The sequence below is a fragment of the Anabrus simplex genome, chromosome 2 (genome assembly GCF_040414725.1).
Source record: "Anabrus simplex isolate iqAnaSimp1 chromosome 2, ASM4041472v1, whole genome shotgun sequence".
Lineage (NCBI taxonomy): Eukaryota > Metazoa > Arthropoda > Insecta > Orthoptera > Tettigoniidae > Anabrus > Anabrus simplex.
Window position 1 is genome coordinate 799,487,106 of NC_090266.1, and position 25,405 is coordinate 799,512,510.

Consider the following 25,405-nt stretch of genomic DNA (forward strand, 5'->3'; position numbering starts at 1 on the left):
CCAAAGGGTCACTTTTTTCAGTTTCCTTCATTAAAATCAGTTTTGTCCTGATATAAGAGTTTTTGATGAAGTGTGTTTGTGAGAAATATTAAAAGGAACATAGATATGGTTAAATATATTATCAACCACCGCTGCTAGTCCTCTTCCACTCTCCAGGCTACATTTTTCTAATCTTAGAATTAACAAAAATATTTAAAATTGTTTCCATCAATGAAGCACTATTTAAGTTCAAGCACATAATTTTATCACTGTATACTGCACTGCCTTAGTAGATTCAAAAGACACAAGCTACAGTGAAAATAAAAAAAATCCCAGTCAGGATGCCTCCAGAGTGTCAGTAAGCCAGGGGTGGAAAAGCAAACATGCTACCCACACTTCAACATGCGGTGTATAATCTGGAGTCTCATCAAACTGTTGCATGCAGTTAACTGAAAGGGTAACTTGTAACACAGAAATGAAATAATAGAAATTATTTAAGAAAAGTAAGAAAGCAAGAAAATGAAGGTGTATAACATTCATCCTCAGTACTTCATCAGTGTTGTCCATTAAGTCCCGACATGGTAAGACTGTGGATTAACCCTCTTAGTGCCACTGTGGGTGGGTATGATAAGTATGCCACCCACTTTAAAACCAAACTGCATGGCTGAGTAAAGAAGAGTGCGATCACACTCCTGGCAATTTTAAGGAGAGTCAGGAGGAGAGCAATCATGCTCCTTGGCACTCTAAGGGTTAATACCAGTCATGAAACTATTTCTATAGTATTTCAAATATTCTACTATACCTAATTCAATGAAATTTATTTGTAAAGTACTAAGGAATGAACATTAAAATTCAGCATGCAAGATGATACAGGGTTGCCAACTGTTCTGACGTTGATTATATGTAACATGACATTGACTTATGTGTTATGAATAATTATAAGTTTCTCCTTTCACTGAAGAGTATACTTATCATGACAGATTCCTTAAAGACTTTTTGTTGGCAACCCTTTCAATATGATGTTAAAATGCCAATGCCCTGGCTCACTGACTAACCAAATAACCAAATTAAAACAATGTTAATTTTAAATAATGAGAAGGAAACAACTTAACATACTGTTTATAATTAAGGATTCTTTATAGAAAAGAATATCTTTAGCATTGGAGGGATAAGAAAACCTACATCTAGCATTATGTACTGAAAGTTGGGTTAATATCATAAATATGAAACATTCCTAATAAAAATAAATTAACTGGAGGGTTATACTTTCTTAGTAATGACTGTCACGTCACACAGTACAGTATGTCGTGGCAGCATGAGAAGTTGAAAGAAAAATTAAAAAAGAAGAGAGTGTAGAATGGGTGACGTACATGGCTTGATGCTGTGTTGCAAGTTGTGCTGCACAGTACATCTGAGTGGCCAGGGCACTGGGGACAGAATAATCACAAGCACTGGCGTTACTTCCCATGTCTACTACATACCAGTACCCCAGGACCTGCAGGAGTGGCTGCACTCTGACCTGTTGCTGTTGGTGATGGAATTGGGCACTGGGTGCAGAGGAGTGGTATTATAGGATTGAAGTGTCAAATTACAGACCATATTGATAAGCAGTTTATAAGGAGAGTAGAGTATGTATAGACTGAGAATAGACAAGGATTTTAAAGGAGTATGTCAAAGAAATTAATTGAACTATGAAACCTAATATATGGAAGAATTTAAGTATACCATAGTATAATTGTTTTTATCAATTGCAGTAAGCAATATTTAGAAATATAATAAAACTTAAAAATTTTAGAGGACAGAATGTAATTTTTTACACAAATGAGAAATGTATGCTTGTTTTGGATCCATAGGTACTGTAGTTGAATCATTCATGTATTATAAACTGATTTCATTTGCGAATCCAGTGAAATAGGTACCATAATTGTATAGGCCCAGACGTAACTAAAAAATTCGCTATCATGTGAGTCTAGTTATTGGTAACCATATTCATATGTTAATAATAATAATAATAATAATAATAATAATAATAATAATAATAATAATAATAATAATAATAATAATAATAATAATAATAATAATAATAATAGTTTTATGTTAGCTCACAATATGTTCTTTGATGTGCCAGTTAATCTGCTATAATGGGTCTCTCCTATCTGTCAACTATGTCAGGGATTGATCCTAGAAGCTTTTGCATAGTAGGTGAGCATATAGTCAACTATGCTACACAGCTGCCTGATATGTATCTTAGAACTCAATTTACTATGTTCAGAAATTTCTTACATCAGGGGTTAAAAATGCTGAAGTGCTGCATTTACAAAATTAGTATATAGGATTTTTATGTTGGCTTGTGATAGTTGTTCAGATGGCCCTATATCTACTAGGTGAAAGTAAACTGTTACTGGTACTTTTGCAGTATGGTAATTCTTATTTTCATTGTTACAAAAATAACATAAAATATGATTTTCAAGAAGCTTGAATTGAAATAGCCTATTGGAAAGATAAATTAGGCCTACTGAACAATCTGAAATTGTCCCTCTTATGAAAGAAGGTTTTTGAGAGACTTTATATTTTAAGTGAAATCTGCACTGGATTTTGAAGATTTTTGTCTCATTGTACTAAAATAATTATGGTAGTAAGATGATGAGAGTATCCTCTTGGATATAATGTTATTCAGGGATAGTAAAAAGAAATTAATTCCATGCCCTGGTCCATGGAGTTTGGACAGCCAAAGTAGGGGACTGCCTGTAGGGGTGAAGTACAGTGGGGAGTTCGAGGGCCCTGGGACTGCTACGGTAGCTGTGAAGGCCCTTCAGGAACTCAGAAAAGTGGTGGCAAAAGGGGGCTCTGGTTAAGACGCAGCAGGTCGTTATGCTACTTAGGTTCCAAATGGGTTTTAAAAAAAAAGTAAATAAATGCAATGTAAACTTTAATCTTATACCAGTTGCATAGTATTATTTGAAGTAATTCCACATACTGTATATGAGTTGACTATGTTTGTAAGTATAGGAGATATTATAAGTAGAATTTTGTAAACAATATAAATTTATTAAGGATGATATGTTTGTTTAATAGAAAACAATTATTAGCATAAATTGTATATTATTGTATTCTAGAAAAAAAATTTCTTCTCTTGTTAATTTAAAATTTAGTGCTTGACAATAATGTATTTTAGTGTACCATTTGCCACCAAGGTAGACACCTCATTTGCAAATAAATAGATTTTGATTTTGATAGTAAAGAACAGTTACTGATATAAGAATAGTTAAAATGGAGTACAGTCATCATATGGCTGAAGCACTGGATTCAGTAGCCTACTGGTACTGGTAATAAGTAATAAATTCAAAAATAAGAGTTCTTTCTTAAAAGTCCTTCATACAGTATAATCATGTAATATTTTTTAGATATCAGTTAAGAAATGTGATCAAAGTACAACCAGTTTCACACTGTAATCAGAAATATAATTCACTTCAAATCTAAAGAAAACAGTTGTGAACTATTGTGTAATATATTTCTATTTATTTAATTTTGAGAGAGTTATAAGCTTACTGGTACGGTACCAGCACTTCTTCAATGTCAGAATGACAACCTGTTAATGCTATGTCCCCCATTGCTCAGTGCTGGTTCAGCTTCATTACAACCTGGGTATGAAATGAAAGCCTCTTATCTCTTGATGAGCATGATACCTGCAATAAGCCATTAGAACTCCGCATGAAAGCATGGCAAGACTGGAATTTGCAGAAAACCACAGAGAAGTGGCATGCTTTTATTAAAATCCAGAAGGAGGCATCAAAGGTTATAGGATTCCAAAAACATCACTGTGGTCAGATCAGACTGGCAGAAATCAAGCAAGAGTTCAAGAAAAACAATACTAGGAACTTTTAGAGAACCTTTAAAGAAGAACTAATGAGTTATAGGGCATCTACTCTATGCTTTAAACAGCCGGATGGAACTTTAGAAATAAATAATGAAAGAAACTGTAAAAATTTGGCAGAACATTTCAAAGACTTCCTAAATTGTGAACCTCCTACTGATCAGCTCACTTTTGAAACATCAAAACCAAATCCAGATTCATAACCTCCAACAATAGAAGAAGTTGAACAGATAATACATGAGTTAAGAAACAACAAAACTCCAGGGGAAGATGTTATAATTGGCAAAATGTTGTGAAAACTAAGTGGCAGAAATCTTGCTCAAAAAATCCATATAATTCTTACAGCTATCTGGACCAGTGAAACAGTTCCTGAAGACAGGGGTGGTTTGTGTATGAAGGGCTTTTGGATGCTATCCCACCACCCTTTCAAAAATATTTAACGTTATTTCACTCTGTAATTGATTACATAAAGAGATGGACAAATATAGCAAAGTCAAACTTATAGTGGTGTGCTGTTCAGTTATACAATGTTATCTTTATTATTTTGGCTATACATATTTTGCTTTACTATTTTTAAGAAAATGGCAACAGCTTTCAGACCATGGCTGCTGTCCTGCACGCTCGATGTTTTCTCTTTAGTCGTGAGGCATTTGGACTGTGGCAGCAGAGCCCTGAGTAGGTCCCACACTTTGCAAGTGTGCGGGGTGCGGAAGGAGCCTGGAAGAATGATGTGGGCTTGTCAGGGGAAGGAAGAGTGCAGGTGGGTATATGTTCTGCAAGGTTAGTATGGTCTGTCCGGCAGAGCCCTCAGTAGGTTCCTAGAGTTTAGCAAGGGTGAGGGGTGCAGGATACAGGAGGAGCCTGGAAGGATGATATCGGCTTGTTAGGGGAAGAAGGAGCGCAGGTGGGTGTAAGTTCTGAACGGCGGAGCCCTCAGGACATCGCTAACCACTTTACAATGTACCTAGGCTCCCCCCCCCCACATCTTATACTAACTGTTGTTAGAGATTAATTCCAAAACATTTTACAAAACTATGAATTCCATTATAGTGACTATTTAAACAATTCAGTTCTATAAAGAAGCTAAAATAAAGATTCAAAATGTAACCATAACGTGACGGCATTATTTGTAGTGTGATCAAACTGTTAAATACATTGTCATGCTTTGAAATTTGAGCAAGGAGAGAGAAATTCGGGAGTGCACTGTTTATTTGTTTTCATGGATGTTGTTATTATCACTTGTGACTGTGATCAGTGAAACAGTACAGTTCCATAATAGTCGGGATTCCATTAGCTGTTAGCCTATTAATGTGTGTACATAAATGCCATTGTAGTGTAGTTAATTCATTAATTTATGTTGTAATGCAAGCAGATTTCTATTCAGCTAGTGCCATCAGATTATTATTATTATTATTATTCATCTAAAAGTATTGTGCTGCTGGTCAGTGAAAACTCGACTGATTGGGGAGGGGAAAGAGATGGCGGCACAGCCCTGTGAGAGTAAAATGTCATGAACTGCCACTGTCTGAAGACTGGAAGTGTGCAATAATTCACTTATTACATAAGAAAGGGGATAAAAGTGACCTAAATAACTACAGAGGTATTTCCCTACTAGCAGTCATCCTACAAAATTCTTTCAAAACTCCTTCCCAAGAGACCCAAAATGCAAAAGGATCATTTGATTGGAGAATATCAGACAGGGTTCAGGAAAGGCAGGTCACGTGCAGAACAGATTCTTAACCTCAAGACCATCCTACAAATTCGTAAAAGCAGGCAAACGGTGATTACTTTTGTGGACTTCAAAGAAGCATATGACTCTATAGACAGAGGAACACTTTTCTGTGTACTGGAAGAATTCAAAGTAGACAGGAAAACAAGAAAGTTAATCATGCAAACACTAACAGGCACCACTTCCAAGGTTAAATTATTACAGGAACTGTCCGAACCATTTGATGTTAAAACAGATGTCCGACAAGGAGATGGGTTGTCCCCTTTATTGTTTAATCTTGTTTTGGAAAGAAATCTTGTTTTGGGAGAAGAAACAGCAACGACATCAGCTAAATAAGTTCAGTCACACTCTTTTGTTCGGCATAATGAAGAAAGAGGAATGATCATAATAATAATAATAATAATAATAATAATAGTGATTACATATAAATAAAATGAATTTACAGTGTTTGGCCTTTGCTGATGGCTTAGTGATGTTGTCGAATAACAGACAGGAAGCAACTGCATCCACTGAAAAACTCCATGAAATTGAATCCAGAACAGGACTCCAGATCTCATACCAGAAAACTCCCTACATGGAAGGATCTCTTCTGTACCTAGATGGACAACCAATGAAAACCCAATATGGCAAAATACCCTAAGTGTGTCTAAATTCAAATTCAAGTTATCCAACCTTCAGGACAGAATCGTGAAGCAAACAAAGAAAGGGTCTCTAAACTGCAGAGAGCATACAGACTCACTTGGAGCACATATAATAAAAAACTATTTCCCAAAATGCAAAATTAAGACATTATAACACTGTAATCAAGCCTGAAGCACTATACACATCTGAAACATTGATAATTGGGGGCAGATCATTGATTAAATATGTAGAAAGCAAGAAAGAAAAATCTTAAGGAAAATATTTGGACCATTCTATACGGGAGGAATTTGGATGATAAGGAAATCTCATGACCTGTACCAACACTCAGAGAAAATCTCAGACACATTTAGGAAAGGATGTTTGAAATGTTATGGATATATTCTCAGAATGAGAAATCAGAGACTGACCAAGAGAATTCTGATCCTTGCCCTATCAATGAAAGTAAAAACCAATTGGCTGCAGCATGTTGAAAAGAACTTCAGGAAATAGGCATCACAGATGACATTGCTATTATTATTGGAAACGCGCACATGCCATGAAGAATACCATTACATTACATTTACATTACATACACATTACTTTTCTTTGCTATAAGCTACGATGGATTTCTGTCTATTCCTGCATTTTACAATGTGGTATCTATCACAGAATTCCAAGCACAACTCACACACACATTCGTTATTTGGTTCATGAAATAATTTGTTACAGCACACCTTGTGCTGGAAACCATGGATCGCCAACCTCGTCGTCACGTGTCGCATATCATGCTTAGCTTCCATCCAGGTCCTGTCTTGCATAGCAGATGTTGCATAGAAGTCCTCCGGTATGTTGTTTTTCTTCTCATGCAGATCTTGTATAAGCTGTTTGAAGCTGGTACTAGCTGGAAGTATGAGCTCGCATCTCAAATCCTCTATTAGGAAGGTCTCCCTGGTAAGCTCATACACTAGCCTCGATCTTGCATTCTGCGGGACTCCTAAAATTCTCTTCAGGTATCTAGCCTTTACTCGCTCCAATTCTTCCAGCTGTTTGTACGTGAGGTATTCTCCCACTAATTCTAGGCCATACATCAGAACAGGTAGTATCTTTAACCTAAACAGGTCCATAGCTGTGCTAATCGATAGTTGTGTGATGCTTCTGATTTCATTCATAGCTCTAGTGGCCGCCACTGCTCTAGATCTTATATGTAAACTGAAACTCTTTCCTGTTGTTTGAATTGTGATACCTAGATATTTAAAACTGTTAGCCCTCTTGAGTAGTTTGCCATTGCATTTGATGTTCTCTGCTTCAGTGAGTCTTCCTCCTTTCCTAAATACTACCAATTCCGTCTTCTCTTCGTTTATCTGGATGTCGTTTCTCTCCGCCCATTCACATAGTGTGTTTAGCGATACTTGCAGTTTATCCAAATCTGTCGCTGCGATGGCCATGTCATCAGCGTATACGTATGTGCTTGTTCCTGCCATTCCTTTGGTGACTTCGTTCGTGAGAACATTAAACAGGATAGGGCTGAGTGGATCGCCTTGGAGGACGCCATTTGTCTGTGACAGCCAGTCAGTTATGTCTATTCCATCATTTATCTGTATGTAGTTTTCTGCCAGTATGTTCGATATCAGGGTCGTTGTGCTCGTTCTTCCAGTTTATCTATTAATACCTTTCTGTTGACCATATCGAAGGCTTTTGCGTATACCATTATGAATGGTCCGTTATTGGACATAATAAATTTTCCAGCTAACTCATTCTTCCCTATGGGAATCAACATGTATATCGGCTTTTGAGTAGTCAACAAAAACCACATATAGTTTTTCTTTTGGTCTTTCTATCGTCTGTTTTATTTGTTCCAACAGGTTTTCTACTGCCAGAGTTGTGGACCTTCCCTTTCTAAAACCAAGAAGGGGTTCTAGCTTCTCTGCCAGCCTTTTGGCGAGGATTCCTGTTAGGAGTTTCAGTAATGTAGATTCCAACGCTATTCCTCTATACGCGTTTGGGTTCTCTGTGTCTCCTTTTCCCTTGTATAATAGCTTGATTGTTGACTTTCTCCATTCGTCTGGTATACTTCCTAATTCTAAACATTTATTTAGAAGGGACGTCCATATCGGTAGTTATTCTTGTGCTGTCTGCTTTAAGTGTTCACTTCTTATTCCATCTACTCCTGGTACTCTGTTATTCCTCATTTTCTGTATCGCTTTCACAATTTCATCCGTAGTGAAGATCTCTTCAGCTTGTGGAGTCATAGGTGTCTTAATCATGGGTCTTGTTTCTTTTGAGCAAATTACTATTCTTATATGATCTATCCATGTTTCCATAGGTATGTTGGGCTGTATTTTCTGCCCTTTTGGCCTCAGAGCTCGGTACGGGTCTTCTTCTGCCTCCTCTACCATTTTCTTATGTTCTTCTTCCAGGTGTTGCCTTTTGTTCTTTTTTATTAGGTCCTTGTATTTCTTTCATTCTCGTTGGTATTCTTCGGTGGTTGCGCTTGCCATTTGTCCTCTAGTTTTATGTAGTGTTTCCAGTGTCAGTTTTCTTTGTTCATAATATTCTCTGTCGAACCACGGCCTCGCCTTCCTATTTGAATCTTGTGTGGTGGCCCCACTTATTATAGTTGATTTCAGCCATGTAGCGGCCTCATCAATATTCCCTGCTCTTATTGCTCTTTCAATCTTAGCTTTTTCTTTCATTTTCCCTTTAATTTTTTCCATGTCCAGGATCTTGCCAAATGTTATATTTCGTCTTTCATCTAATTTGCTACTTCTACCGTTTTCTATATTTAATTGTACTGGAATGTGTTTACGGATGACTGCTGCTTCTTTTTTCACTGTGGTGGCAAGGTGTTTTTATCTAAAGCCCTTTGTGATTATTAGGTCTATTGTGCTAGCTCCGTTATGCCCTATGTATGTCCAGTCCTCCTGTCTGTTGTGTATTGTAAAGCCTTCATTTGTTAGATATTCCATTACTTCTTTGCATTTTCTATCTTGCCTATTTATTGCGCAATTCAGATCTCCCACAATGATTATTTTATCCATACTTCTACTGTCATCCAAGGCCATCCCTAGTTCATTATTTGATGACATTGTGTTAGACAGATGTAAGTTCAGAAAATCAGTCAACAATCACTGCTTTAAACATCATCCAAGCACTACCACCAACAAAAGCTGGTCAGAAGAATGCTGTAAAAGCAGCAGCAAGTAGATGAAGAGCTTTTTGGAGAAGAAAAAGGCAATGTCATCAGCTAAATAAGTTCAATCGTGTTCCTTAGTTGGGCATAATGAAGAAAGAATAATAATAATATTAAGTATTAAAGGTCACTTTAATCATAGATAATCTTAAGGCATTCCACAAGCAGTGTTAGCATAGCCCCTAAACGCGTTCAACATACAAGTAAATTTAGTCTCCTACTGTATAAGACAACAAAACTGAGTTAGAGGCTCAGATATTGCTAGAGATTCTCTGGTCAGTTAAATACTTCTCAGAGTGGAAACTGCTGCCAAATTCATTTATTATTTTAATTAGCTGTAGTATTTCACTCACATCTACTTAAAGATACCTTTGAATTCTCAAAGTTTAGCAATGGAATGAGGATCTTTTTTTTATATATTGTTCAAGGTTTTCTTCAATTTCAAGAATACAACATGTAATTTGAGAAGATTGTGTCTTCCTCATACAGAAGAGTCAGGCTAAATAACTACCTAAACAAGACAGTAAACTACCTGTTCAAGTTTCTGAGTCAAACAATTGTTACAAAGATCAAAGCGTGTTGCCTTCAAGTAATTACAATAATATATTTTTCTGTTCTTACTAATTATCTATGAATATAATTTGATTTTTATCTTAACACAACTTCTATTACAAGGTGTACATTCTCCTGTATAGTTATTTGAGACAGAAGTGAAAAATTTGCCCTAAGATTTTAGAAGAGCTCCTATTATTTGGGTGAAGTGAAACAATCATAGCCAGAGTTTCCTGTGTACATAATATATTAGCTAAGAATTTAAGACAAGGATCACTGAGAGATAAGTCATAGTAAGCACATGGGTTTTTGCAATCCAACCGTATGTTGACTACGCTCTATAGGATTTCAATAAGCAGTTTTCACACAATAGGAATCGAAACTGAATTATGCAAATTGGCTGTACTAATGACAGACGATCTGGTATAGTCGATTAATTCAAAGCCAGTCAGTGAATTAGAACAATATTTATTGCCTACTTTGTTCAAAACTTGTCATTGTACATGATTTCATAAACATTTTCCAGTATCAATAGAAACATATTTGTTTCGCTGAATTGTCTATCAGAGTCACGATTTGTGGACAGTGATAGCTGAGTCACATCTGCTCTGTCTTCTCATGAAGGTGACCATGGTTCAAACTCCAGCCAATGCATGTCAGACTTCAAAATATAAAAAAATCACATCCATATTGTTTGGATTTCATGCCAAACTGGAGGAGCATTGTCTTGATTTTGATATCAACATTCACATAAGCCAACACTTCAATTTCTTTTTGGTGTTTTGACTAACATTATATGAATAGATCACAATATAGGCTGCCTTATCTTTCATGATTTTGCAAGCTAGTACAAGAATCTTTCCCAGAGCAGGGAATTTCTCTATCATGGGAATACTGAAATACAGTAATTTAGAATATTTGGAAATCTTTCCCCTTAGATTCTTTCAAACTTCTGAAATAAGTTCTACTTTTCTTTGTGAAAGAATGGATTGGTACTTCCACATCAATTATTTCATGAACAATGTTCTTTCTCAACAGATACACACAACAGTACATCGATATTTACATGTCCTTATAAATGTAGTCTTTTCAATTGATTCTTCAACTGTGATCACTCAATAACAGACATCATTATTTCCCTCTTAAGCAAAAACTGATACTCATCATTGCAATAAAGAAAATGATTGTACACTGAAAGCATTGCCTAGGGCAGTGATTGCCATCACCGAGTAGAGTAGGCTTCAGCTTAACAGTGGCTAGCATTCACTAGGCTTGCAGCCCTACATTCAGAAGGTAGACAGACTAGTCCCCATCGTTGGCTATCCTGAGAATGGTTTTCCATGGTTTTCCATTCTTCTGTGCCATGGTGGTGGCTGGGACAGTTCCTTTATAGGGCACAGCTGCCACACTTCTCACTTTTTCTGAATCAAGACCTGGCCTGAGAAAGTGTGTTACCCAATGAGAGGCCCACATTACACCTGCAGGATATGGAATCAAAACTTCAGTAGTTTAGTTAATGATAGCTACAGAAGCTGTCCAGAAAGCTGGCTTGGAACATAAAAGTAGAAAGGAAGTTAGTGAGGACACAATTCTGACCAAAAAACCTTACATGATTTTTCCCTTCTTGATTATAATGGTTATTATTAAGATTCAATCAATCAATAAATCAATCAATCAATCAATCAATCAATCAATCAATCAATCAATCAATCCTGATCTTCATTTAGGGTAGTTGCCCCGGTGGCAGATTCTCTATCTGTTGTTTTCCTAGCCTTTTCTTGAATGATTGCAAAGAAATTGGAAATTTATTGAACATCTCCCTTGGTAAGTTATTCCAATCCCTAACTCCGCTTCCAATAAACAAATATTTGCCCCAATTTGACCTCTTGAATTCCAGATTTATCTTCATATTGTGATCTTTCCTACTTTCAAAGACACCACTCAAATTTATTTGTCTACTGATGTCATTCCACACCACCTCTCCATTGACCACTCAGAAAATACCACTTAGTTGAGCAGCTCATCTCCTTTCTCCCAAGTCTTTCCAGCCCAAACTTTGCAAAATTTTTGTAACACTACTCTTTTGTTGGAAATCATCCAGAACAAATCGAGCTGCTTTTCTTTGGATTTTTTCCAGTTCTTGAATCAAGTAATCCTGGTGAGGGTCCCATATGCTGGAACCATACTCTAGTTGGGGTCTTGCCAGAGACTTATATGCCCTCTCCTTTACATCCTTACTACAACCATTAACAATCATATTTATGTGATTACCCCAATGAAGGTATGTTCTTATATTAACCCCTAGGTACTTACAATGATCCCCAAAAGGAACTTTCACCCCATCAATGCAGTAATTAAAACTGAGAGGACTTTTCCTATTTGTGAAACTCACAACCTGACTTTTAACCCCGTTTATCATCATACCATTGCCTACTATCCATCTCACAGCATTATCGAGGCCGTTTTGCAGTTACTCACAATCGTGTAATTTACTTATTACTCTGTACAAAATAACAAAATGACATGGATAGATATTGTCCCATCTAATACAGATGGTTGTTTTGTATTGAAAAGGATGATTATATAAAACTTTTTATTTGTAAAGTGATGCTTAGGAACCCATCTAGTAACTAATGAGTAATTCATAGAGTTCTTAACATATGTCAGGATAGGAGAAGGAAAAGTTCCTTTTCTGTTTGCTTTGCAAGTACACAGGGAAACAACTAACCAATATAGACTGGAAAACTAGAGGATTGATGAAAGGAGCAATAGCACAGCAGTACTACTGGTCAGCATTACTTTGGGTAACTATGTTACTGACTAAGATATTATAGTGTTCATTTAATTTGCACATTTATTGCACCTCTATACTTCATTAAGCTATATCTATAGATTTCTTTACTTCCGAAGTATCAGATATTCATTCCTTATCTTGTTATCATTTGAATTCAGATTGGCTAGGTTTTACTAGTTTTCTCCTTGTACATATTATACCAGTAACACTGAATTTAACACAGTTAGGAAGGATTCTAAAAACCAAACAAACCAATCCCTATGGTGATACAGCCCTGATGGGTCTTGACCTACCAACGGTCCACTGCTCAGCCCAAAGGCCTGTAGTGAAACAAATCATCTTGACTGACATTCTCGACTTTGAAAACTGGGTCCACTACCTTACCAACATATAGTTCCTCATTTGTTCTCGCATGGGCTGAGTGGACCTCAAATTAGCTTTCAGATCCAGGTACAAATCCCCGATCTACCCAGGAATCAAACAGGAACTGTCCAGTAAGAGGTGGAGTTCTTTGTTCAAGGTACTTACAGGGGTTAGACAAGGCTGTAAACTTTCACCTTTGTTCTTGATAGTTTACTGAAAAGTATAAACTGGAAGGAGAGATTCAGTTAAGTGGAAATGTAGCAAGCAGTCTGGCCCATGCTGACAACTTTGTGTTAGTGGCAGACTGTGCTGAAAGAACGCAATCTAATATGTTGGAACTTGAAAATCGGTGTAATGAGTATGATATGAAAATTAGACTTTTGAAGACTAAAGCGATGTCAGTAAGGAAAAAAACCTAAGAGAATTATTGGCAGGTTGGTAATACAGACCTAGAAGAGGCATATCATTTTAAGTATTTAGGAAGTGTATTCTCTCAGGATTGTAGTACCGGTATAGTAAGTAAGAATGAATCAAGATGTAGCAAAGCGCATGCAGTGACCTTGCAGTTGCGATCAATAGTATTATGTAAGAAAAAATTCAGCTCAAGGACGAAACTATTTTTACACTGGTTTGTTTTCAGAACAACTTTGCTGTATTGGAGTGAAAGCAGTGTGGACTCAAGATATTTTATTCATACATTAGACATAACAGACATGAATGTAGCAAGAATGATTGCTGGTACAAGTAGATGGAAACAATGGTATGAGGGTACTCAGAATGAGAAGATAAAGGCTAAATTAGGAATAAACTCTATTCATGAAGTTGTACACATGAAATGACTTTGGTGGTGGGGTCATGGAAGTGGACAAATGAGGATAGACAATCTAGGAAAATAATGGCCTCAGTCATGGAGGATAAGAGAAGTAGAAGGAGACCAAGACAATGATGGTTAGACCCAGTTTGTAATAATTTAAAGATAAGAGGTACGGAACTAAATGAGGCCACAGAGCTAGTTAAAAATAGACAATTATGGATGCATTCAGTAAATTCACAGAGACTTGCAGACTGAATGCTGAAAGGCATAACAGTCTCTAATGTAGATGTATGTATGTATGTATGTATGTATGTATGTATGTATGTATGTATGTATGTATGTATGTATGTATGTATGTATGTATGTATGTATGTATGTATGTATGCATATAACCCCTACAAGCAAACTGTTCATTAGGTTAATATAAAGATGCTAAACTTTCTATTTTTGTTATGTTTATCACCATGATTAATTACATTTCATTTTAAAAGGGATGTTTAATATAGTCATTGAAAATGGATACTTGACAGGAAGCTGTGTATTAACCTAGTGGGAAATAAGTCTCAATAGTCTCAATAAGTTTTAATTATTTATGATCATTTAACCACAATAATGGTAATTGTAAGTATTGACTAGGTTGACATTAAACAGATATTTTTTTAAAATTATATGTAAATAAGTCTCTCATGTTCAAACAAATTTGGAGAACTTACAGCACTGTTTGTAACTCAATCTTTATCAATTGAGCATTAAATTCCCCTTTACTCTGTTTCAGTGAAAGGCAATAGATGATAATAAACCGATGGATAGTTCATAATGAAACTGTAAACATTCCATATTCCTGTTTGTCCTTTTATAATATTTCAGGATACAGTTACAATATGAGTGTCAAATTCATGAAGCATCGTTATAACATTAGTGTTAATTTCACCAAAAACATCTGTCTCCATTCCACACTTCCAAGAATTTAACGATTTCAGTGAAGGAGCATGTACAATGTGCCATAACAAAAAAAAGTCTCCTGAAACTGCTATGCAATAAATTTCAGGAGACACACACTGCACACATATATTAGTTATTTTATTTATATCAAATGTCAGTGTGAGCCTCTATACAAGCAACATTACGATCATTGAGTACCGGTATATTGTATAAACAGAACACATTTATTGAATTTCATTAAAACTTGAGTGTACAGTATTTCCCTGAAGAAAATAATTTCTGATTACAAGATTTTGAAAACTGGATCTATTTTAAAAATCATAACACACTGCTTAATATGGATTACTTCATTCTTCTGTGTACCAGTATATATTATCATCATAATGATGATGATAACCATCTGATATACAAGATAACTAAGCCTGCATGTTTATTGAAGTATGTAAAAGTTTATTACATGGATGTTACATTGAAGAAGTACTCAGTAGAAAATCATTGTGAATATAAGTTTTAAAATGGATATTCATCTTTATTCAAATTTTTAATCATATCAAGTAAAATAGCGTAGCAAATCAAGAACAATTATGGTAGGTTCTTTTTATTTATTTATGTATTTATGTCTATATGTAATTATTTATTTAAACCTCCTGATCCTATTTCAAAATCAAATTATTACTGTGTACCAAAGAGAAACATTCATAAGCAGTTATATTCAAAATTTAAAGTTTGATTATCAGTGAAGTAATTCAGTGGTTTATCAGTGGGAACTCTACAAAAAATAGAAAATGAAAAGTGGACAGGGACGTGGAATTGTGTGTAATACCTATGGTTCCATATTTTCAAAGAAATCTGTAATAGACTTCTAGCAATATTTCAAATAGAGAAGGGAAGGCATAATTTGGGATAAGTTACTGGTACTGTTCAGAGGGTACAGCCATACCTGTAGGAACTGGGCACAAACACAAAACAGCCACTTGCACATACTACAGGTACATAACACATTAACAGACAATTATCACTCTCACCACACTGGCTCAGAACACAATCAAAAGTCAGATACTCATTATAATGTAACTCTTATACTTGATACATATACACATAAAAATCCAACAGAAACTCACTCCACCACGAGTACTCAATGAATGTGCTGAATTCATGAACCATGAACCATTGCCAAGAAAGGAACTGATAGATATTTTGATAATTTATTCAGGTACCAGTACATTAAAAGGTGAAATATTGCTGCAGATCTAAGAAGTTTCCAAGATCAACTTAAACAACAATTCTTTCTATTTTCCAGCAGTTTAAATGAGGAAGTTGATTCTTACTATAAGAGTATATGGTATAAAATAGTTTCTATGAAAATTTTTCATAGTTTTGAGGATTGTTAATCTGTACCATATGTTTTATTAAAGTGACAGTATACTGTTAATACATGCAGTACATGCACTTTTTACTCGCTGAATTGTACAAAGTTGATTCTCATTACCACAAGTGAACATGAAGCCATGTCCAGCAAACCAACTTCTGAATCACACAATTCTTAATTCACTGACATTAAAATCTAAATCACCAACCCAAAGACATTTGAATACTTTTCATTATTACCAGGGGGCAAATGTTGTTGAAATGCCATCTTTTTTACCTGTGCATTAGGACATTGCTCAGTAGAATAGAAATTCATTTTTCGTATTTTTAATTCAACTAGTGAATGAATTTGGAAAAGATATGTTTAAAACAGAAGGGTGTAAGTTGTAAATTGTGCAGTGATGAAGTGAGTGTGAAAGGAAGTATGCTGAACAACAGCACATTAAACAAGAAAAACACATGGAAGCTGTAAAGAGTGTGAAGAACAAATTAATTACACTTCCAAGTAAACTAATTATTTCTGTAGAAACAAGAGCTGTGCAGTGAAGAGAAACACCACTGTTACTCAGCCACCAGACTTCAGTTTGGTCAGATATTTTAGTCACTTTTACTTATTTTATAGTGCTTTTCCATAAATTTAAGGCCATTTCATTAATCATTTCCAGTGATTTTTATTCTAGCCTTCATTTATGACAATGGACTTCATATTTGAAAGGAATCAAAAACGTTACAGAAATCATTTCATTAAAAAAAGAACATGCATAATTTGGTTTAATCTTCAAAAATGTTATCACTAAGTACGTAAGATGAAGAATTGTGGCCAAAAACTATCCCCCCTGTCCTTTGCATCTCTCCTCAGTAACCTTCCTGTTGTTCAAAGTAGGATTAGTGAGCAGTAACTCACTCTACCCAAAAAGTGTATGTAACCAGCAGAATAATGTCAGTGATGGTCTCTATGGGTCTAGTAATAGTAGCAGCAGCAGCAGCAGCAGCAGTAGTAGTAGTAGTAGTAGTAGCAGTAGTAATGCAATGGCTTATGGCTTTTAGTGCCGGGAGTATCCGAGGACAAGTTCGGCTTGCCAGATTCAGGTCTTTTGATGTGACGCACGTAGGCGACCTGCGTGTCGTTATGAGAATGAAATTATGATGAAGACGACACATTCACCCAGCCCCCGTACCAGCAAAATGAACCAATTATGGTTAAAATCCCCAACCCTGCCGGGAATCGAACCTGGGACCCCTGTGACCAGAGGCCAGCACGCTAACCATTTAGCCATGGAGCCGGACAGTAGTAGTAGTAGTAACATACATACATACATACATACATACATACATACATACATACATACATACATACATACTTACATACATACATACATACATACATACATAGATACATACATACATACATACATACGTTATATACTGCTATGTCTTTCAGTCTGAAAACCTACATGAATTAATTAAATGACTTCATAACCCCCTTTTTGCAACTATCTTTGTGGCCTCATTTTGTTCCTATTATTCTCCCATGTAACCTATCCCCATCCATTTTCATCACATGATTGTAACACTAAAGCTATTTTATATGTACAGCTTCATCCATTTAGCATTTCAGAGTTAGCCTTTTTCTCATCATTTCAAGCACTCTCCTACCATTGTTTCCACCTCCATGTACCATCAATCATTCTCACTACTTTCATGTCTGATACACCTAACACATGAATAAAATATCCCAAGTCCACACAGCAAAGTAGTCTGAAAACTGACCATCATGCAGAGATTTTCATCTCAGGACTCACTTCTTTCTTACAGAATGCCACTGAGCACAATTTACTGTGTTAGTTTTGCTGTAGCTTGATTCAATTACAATTAGTATACAGTACACTCCTTCTAGTTCAGCTTCAGAAAGTCCAGCCGGCACCTCTCTTTGAGTCACGCTTCCCTCACGAAGAAATTGTGCAAGCTATTATTCTGCAGGACAAAGAAGTAGAAGTCAATGATGAAGAAGAAGAATAGAATAAAGAGGAAAAATTGAGCCACGCTGAGGAAAGCTTGACATTTGGCAGTGACTTAAATCAAGCAGCAGACAGAAGCAACAGCAGTTGATGTAACGTTTAAAAAGAAGTGGTGTGATTTTGCTTCTAAAAAGCAATTAGTCACAAATAATAGAATAATGTTTGAATTCTGCAGAGTTTATGATGCAGTACTATGTGAGTTCCTTTTGTCTACAACAGCCTGTGATGTTTATACAAAGTGTTAGTATATCTTTACAAATTAAATTCTGAGTTTTGGTAACATGTTTTTCTGCATTGATTTTTCCACCACAAGTGTTTATCTCTCATTGGAAGTGAAACTTCTGCAGTGTATGGAGACATCATATAGACAACATCAACTCATTTTGGATGAGTACACTTGGTAAAGACACACTAACACTGCTTTATATTTGGTTCTTTATTTATATACTGTATTTCACTTAAGCTAAATATTGGCATTTACAGCATATTGTTGGTTAGTCCGGCCTTTTGTTATTCTGGCCTAGGGTCCAGTCCTGAGACAGCTGAACTATAGGGAGTCTACTGTACTACCATCCTGGGAGAACACTCATCCTAAGTACTTGAAATGATCCACCTCTCAGATTTCTTTCCCCCTGTGTCCTGAGAAACGGTGTTGTGTGTTGTCCTTTCCCCTCCGATAAGAAGATGAAAGTGCCCATACCCTCGGCTTGGTTCCCATGATTTTAAAATATTACCACGAAACTCCTTTAGTCGGTCATCTAGGAGTGTTCAAGACTAGGGAGAAGATTAGGGAGAACTTCATCTGGAAAGGTCCGGACGGGGAAGATCGGGAACTTGCTAAGTCATGTAAGGTTGGTGCGCTTAGCAAGCCTATTGTGAATGTCCAATAATGGACCCATTGTATTGGTATTGTCTTTCAATACGGATCATTATCAAAATCATAGCTTATAATAGTGGTTGAACGTCGCACCAACACATCAATAGTTTTCAGCGTCGCAGGAAAGGAAAAGTACTAGGATTAGGAAGGTAAAGTCCATGGCCTTAATTAAGGTACAGCCCCAGCATTTGCAAGGTGTGAAAACAGGAAAACCATGTTCAGGGCTACCGACGGTGGAATTCAAACCCAACATCACCTGAATGCAAGGTCACGGCTACGTGACCTTAAGCGCATGGCCAGCTTGCTTTATCTGAGGTAATAGATGGTGGCACAGCATAAATGTCATCCAAAGAATTCAGACAAAAGAATGGTTAATCATACCTGATGCAAAGAGGTAAAAGGATGAAAACTGAGATTTTTGAGGACTGGTTCATTGTGGCATAACATCATCCTGAGTCTGTTTCCAGTCATTCGACTGGGTCAGGAATGGAATGAACGAAGCCCCCACCTAGCGGCGAGGATAGGAAAATGTGCCGGCTGCTGAAGTCTTTTGCATTCCTCTGAGGCAATGATTAATGACTGACAGATGAAAGAAAATGATATTGGAGAGTGTTGCTGGAATGAAAGATGACAGGGAGAAACCTTCCCTGCCTCCAGTTTGTCCAGCACAAATCTCACATTGAGTGACCAGGATTTGAACCACGGAGCCCAGCAGTGAGAGACCGATGCGCTGACATCAGAGCCACAGAGGATCTTTGCATAACACCATCCAACTGTTGTAATTTAAAATTCCTTTAGTTAATGAATCAGGTTTAAAACAAATGTATATTAGATAAGTAAACTAATGTTCTTATATTCCTTGAAGTGGTGAAGCTTTCTTCAGGCACACCCCAAATGGAGGTGAGCTGCATGTACCATTTTAACTACATACATCCTTCCTGCCAATCTTAAATGTTTAGCAGTACAGGAAATCGAACCTGGGCCTCTAAGGATGGCAGCTAATAAAGCTAATCCTTGCACTATGCAGGTGGACAATACTCTATAATTAAATAGTGGATGCTCCTTTACATAACGAGGTAACTACACATGGGTTTATTGCACAGTCTTGTAAATTTCACTGCTAGGGGAGTACCATAAGGTGTTAGACAGCAAAGGACTTTGAATATGGTGTCAGATGACATGGGAGAGCAATGCAGAATTTCTGTATGATTTTAAATTTAGAAGAAAATTAACTGAAACTGCTTGTATTTTATAAGGGGCAGCCAAATGAAAATGGTCAGCTGCCTAAAAGTATAGCAGAACATTTTGCACCTCAAAGAAATCATGACTGTTGATACGTATGTTCCACTGGGTGACGAGATGGTCAATCCCGTTCTTGAAAAAAGTTGGTGCGCAGTCGATGGAACTAAATCTGTACCCAGATATGTCATCATCTGATGTGAACCAACACCTATTAATGGCTTTCCTCACCTTCTCACAAATGTGAAAATAGCATGGGGAGAGATCTGGGCTGTAGGGAGGTTATTGAAGAGTTTTCCACCCAAATCTCTGAAGCATATTCCTCACAGTGTTGGCAGTATGTGAGCAGACGTTGTCATGACTTTATGGCATGCCTCAGTTTCTACAACATGTCTTCACAGCTATGTGCACTGATTACAACCACATGCTCAAGCTGCAGACAGATATCGGTGGACATATGTTTGCATCAGCTGACAACATGTATGACTGGGTACAGATGTGGTTTTTTCAACATCCTCTCAACTGACTGTCTCATCACCCAATGGGATAAATTTCATAAAATTTCAGGTGATTACTTTGTTGAGATACAAAATGTCCTACTGTACATTTTTGGCAGGTGATCCACTTTTCATTTGATTGGTCCGTATATATCAGTGGTTTTGTGTTAATGCTTTGTGTGATAGCCAACAAGTTAAGTTCTGGTTTGAGAAGCTTTGTTCAGGATATGAGGCATTAATGAAATCTTCAACTGTGATTAACAACATTTTAAGGTAATGTGTTTTTATTACTGACTTTCATTAAGTGAGGCATCATGCATTACTCTAAAGGCAGTATTGCATCAAAAGAAGTTTCTCATCATGAAATTTGGTAGGCATTCCAGTACACATATAAAAGTAAAACTGCAGTTGTATTCTTGTCCATATTATCAAGTGTAGATGAAAATCTTGCTGTCAAACATACATCCTTAATGAACAGATGAGCATCCTTGCTGTAGGTGGATAATGCTAAGTCACATGTATCAGAAAACTCCTGACATACAGGGTAAGATTTGTGGGTCCAATCACACTTAGTAGAGTTATGCAACTTCACTACAGTTGATTACATTATTTTCAAGGATCAATGTTAGAACACCCGATATCACAGCAAGACTGGTTTTATTATCTCCGAGCTCTTGCTTTACAGCTTCAACAAAATGGCCTCTACGACCATCAGCAATAATGGCCAAAATTACTGTACAACATAACATTTCATTGCTGGTAGTTTTAATTAGAAAAATGTTGTGCTTCTTTCTCAGAAACAGTAGTGTTCCATGGCATGTCAAAATACACAGGGGTTTGGTCAGCACTGCTGATCTGCAAGAGAAGATAAGAGTTATGCTGCTTTAACTTGATCACATCCTTTTTAAACTCTATAACTTTATCAGAGAATTCTTTATGCAGTTTTTGGCACACAGATGTTTTCTGCTGCAATGGCAGGTTATTATGCTGCATAAACTGAGTCACCCAACCAAGAATTGCCTTGAGCCAATTTCCTGGAATTTTGTGGGATCGTACAATCTTTCATGCTTTTAATTGTAACATTTTGTGGGAAACACTGCAACCCTTGTACCACATTTCTCTCACCCATTCCAATAATACTTCCTCAACATTCAGGAACTTGCCCTGTTTTGGGCCATGAAATCCATGCCTGGATGATCTAGTGTTGCTTAATTCCACTTGCTACTTTTTCCAATCCCTCACTTGTGTTTTCTGAACAGAAAACTCATGACCCGCTGCTCTGTTATCACTTACTTCCTGGAACTTCGCGAATTTTAGCTTGAATGAACCCATGTACTGGTTAACTGTTAATTTCCCCATTACAAATATTAACTAACAAGCCCCACAGTGATTGAGTCCAGACTGTGCACAGCAGTTGGCCTTTCTGTTCATTAAAGCAGATGCACATTCTTGCAGCTAGCCCACAAATTGGATGTGCAGCTCTTAGTCGGCACAAAAATGTATGTATGTGAATATTTCAATAAAAATTTAGGGATGTGGCTGATATGCAAGTAAATATGGTAAGTAATACTCTGAGACAGATTGGATTCAGTAGTAGGAATATTCTGGAAGATGCACTGTCAGCATGCCCCTATTACTGCAGAAAGTTGGAGAGGGCAAAACCCTTTTCTCATATTTTATTTTCAAACTCAACTCTACCTGCACCAGTACTGAGTACTATGCTAATCAAAATATCTACGATTTCAGTACAAAATTTGAGTAGAAAATATATTGTTTAAATAAAGTAACATACTGAACAGAAAGAGAGCCTCCGTGGCTCAGGTGGCAACGCATCGGCCTCTCACCGCTGGATACCATGGTTCAAATCCTGGTCACTCCATGTGAGATTTGTGCTGGACAAAGCGGAGGCGGGACAGGTTTTTCTCCAGGTACCGGTACTCTGGTTTTCCCTGTCATCTTTCATTCCAGCAACACTCTCCATTCTCATTTCATAGCATCTATCAATCATTAATAAAATCACTTTGGGAGTGGCGACCCCATCGTACTAATAGCCTATATATGATTCATTTATTTCATTCCTGACCCGGTCAATGACTGGAAACAGGTTGTAGGTTTTAATTTTCACTGAACAGAAGAATAGAAAAAATGAACTTTGTTCAATATTTGCTCAATAAATAAAATGTCCTATAGCAGAGACAATTGACCACTTGTGAAATGTGCACATACTTGTCCATTATACATGTTTCTTTTATGTCAAAAAATATGTGCACTTTCTTCTTGATCATTCAACACTAAAAGCATGTGTATTATAGGTCAGTATTTATATGCATTGAAGTGGTTTAACACCACCGTTCCAAGCAAGTTGGCTGTGCAGTTGGGGTTGCACAGCTGCGAGCTTTCATTCGGGAGAGAGTGTGTTGAAATCCCACTGTCGGCAGCCCTGAAGATGGTTTTCAATGCTTTCCCATTTTCATACCAGGCAAATCCTCGGGCTGTACCTTAATTAAGGCCTTGGTCACTACCTTCCCTTTCCCATCCTCCCATCACTTAAAACCTTTGATGAATTAGTGGGACATTAAACAAGTAGTAAAAACCACTGTTCGATAGCCAACCAAATTTGCATCACAGAGCATTCATGCTAGTGGAAACCAATATTTACTCCAACTATATATACAGGATGATGTAATTTTTAACTAAAATGATCTCCAAGTTCTGCTGTCATGATACCATTAGGAGAATGCAGACACTCTTTCAGAGAGAGTTTTGCAAAATATGTTGGTCCTTTAAGGGGGGGAGACTTAGCTCAACACGGGGAAAATAGGCCAATATTCATTCGATTGTTATATATGCTACAAATGTTGTTGACAAATGCTGCACATACCCCAGGATTGGCATGCTTCAGAGCAATCAGAAGCCACTTCAATAATGTCAAAATTCTAATTATTACATTTTAAAATAAAATGTTCAAAATTTCCCACCCTTTTAACAATATATCACGGTTTCCTTCATAGCTCTCTTACTGATTCACGGATAATTATTGATTTTTTCAGAGTTTCCTACCATAATGTTGTACTACAATGTATACCTCATTCAGATCAATAGGATTTAAATTCAATTTTATATAACATTTTTATTTAAAAAGCTATTAATATTTTCTGGTGCTCGGAATAAAAACGCGACAAAAAATCCAAATCACAGTCTATGTTAATGATTGAGGTTCATTTTGTAGCTGGAGTTTTGATACACACTTTAAAAAAGGAAAAGTACAAAAATTCTTATAAACTTGGAATTTATAAGGGAAACAGTGATATACTGTTAAAAAGGCGGGAAATTTTGAATATTTTAATTTAAAGTATTAAAATTATTAAAATTCTGACATTTTTGATGTTGCTTCTGGTTGCCAGGAAGCATGCCAATACTGGGATATGTGCAGCAATTGTCAACAACAATTGTAGCATATTTAACAACCGAATGAATATTAACCTATTTTTTCCCTTTGTTAATCTGGGTCACCCCCCCTTAAAGACCCACCAACATTTTAGAGAGTCATACATAAGAGTAAAGCACAAGGCAGTTAAACAACATTATCAGGTGATAGTTTAGCCACATACAGAATTGTTGAAGACTGAAATGGAGGCCCTTTGACAGGATCTTGATTAAAATAAGAAGATGAAGTACCATACTAAAGACTGGATGCACTATGGATCTTTGTTGTAATAACAGAAAGGCACTTCCTAGGGATGGTTTACATTGTTTTATTTTCTGGTTGTCCTTTTGTTTCATAATATTCAACTATGATAAGTAACCAAATTCATTTGTGTTAGACCATATTGTTTATAAACTTCATTATAAAAAATGGGGTAGTTCCTAAAATTTCCAGATGTAAAGTTTTTAGTATGCAATATTAAATATGTTACTGGTGAATGTAGACTGTAGCCTGAATTATAAAAGAGGAAGTTTGTTTCTATCTAACTTCTTTCAATAATGGGACATCACCTCTTTGGTACCTCCAGCATTTCAAGTTGAGACAGACAGTTTTTGTCATAATACCTAGTGAGCAGAATGCAAAGATGAAAAGTGCAAATTTTTTAAATTGATGAAGCCTGGAATAACCTGTTACTTCTTATCAATTTTACTGAGTATGAAGAAAAGGTTTAATGTACATATAACCTCTCGAGAATAAAAAGGAAATCCAATTTCATTACAAGACTGTGTTGATGGATTGATATGTATAACAATAATTATTTGGTAAAATGAACTTCTAACTAGGAAACAGCATAGTTTCCAATTGAGAGATATGGTATTTCTTCCTTCATTTTACATTTTACATTTCTGAAACAAAGTGAGGATATGTATACCTCATGAAATGTATAAGTCAGATATATAATGAGCCAATCATTGGTGGTTTTAAGTTTCTTAAAACTCAATTTAATACCAATAGACTAGAAAAACTAATACATAACATTTATATGACTTTCATGTGTTCTGAGCCATTAGTCCTATGTCTTTCCCTGTCTCCATGCCCAATGATGAAGCTGGTAAATGGAA

At 36.4% G+C, this 25,405-nt stretch overlaps 1 protein-coding gene across 1 annotated transcript in view; it reads right to left on the bottom strand.

Moving 5' to 3' along the window:
- The window catches only part of pdm3 (pou domain motif 3), a 568,723-nt gene that overhangs the window by 34,766 nt on the left and 508,552 nt on the right, over positions 1 to 25,405 (bottom strand). Inside the window, exon 9 of the mRNA XM_067140052.2 lies at positions 1,350 to 1,406. Coding sequence (XP_066996153.2) covers positions 1,350 to 1,406 — 57 coding nt within the window. The remainder of the gene's footprint in view (positions 1 to 1,349; positions 1,407 to 25,405) is intronic.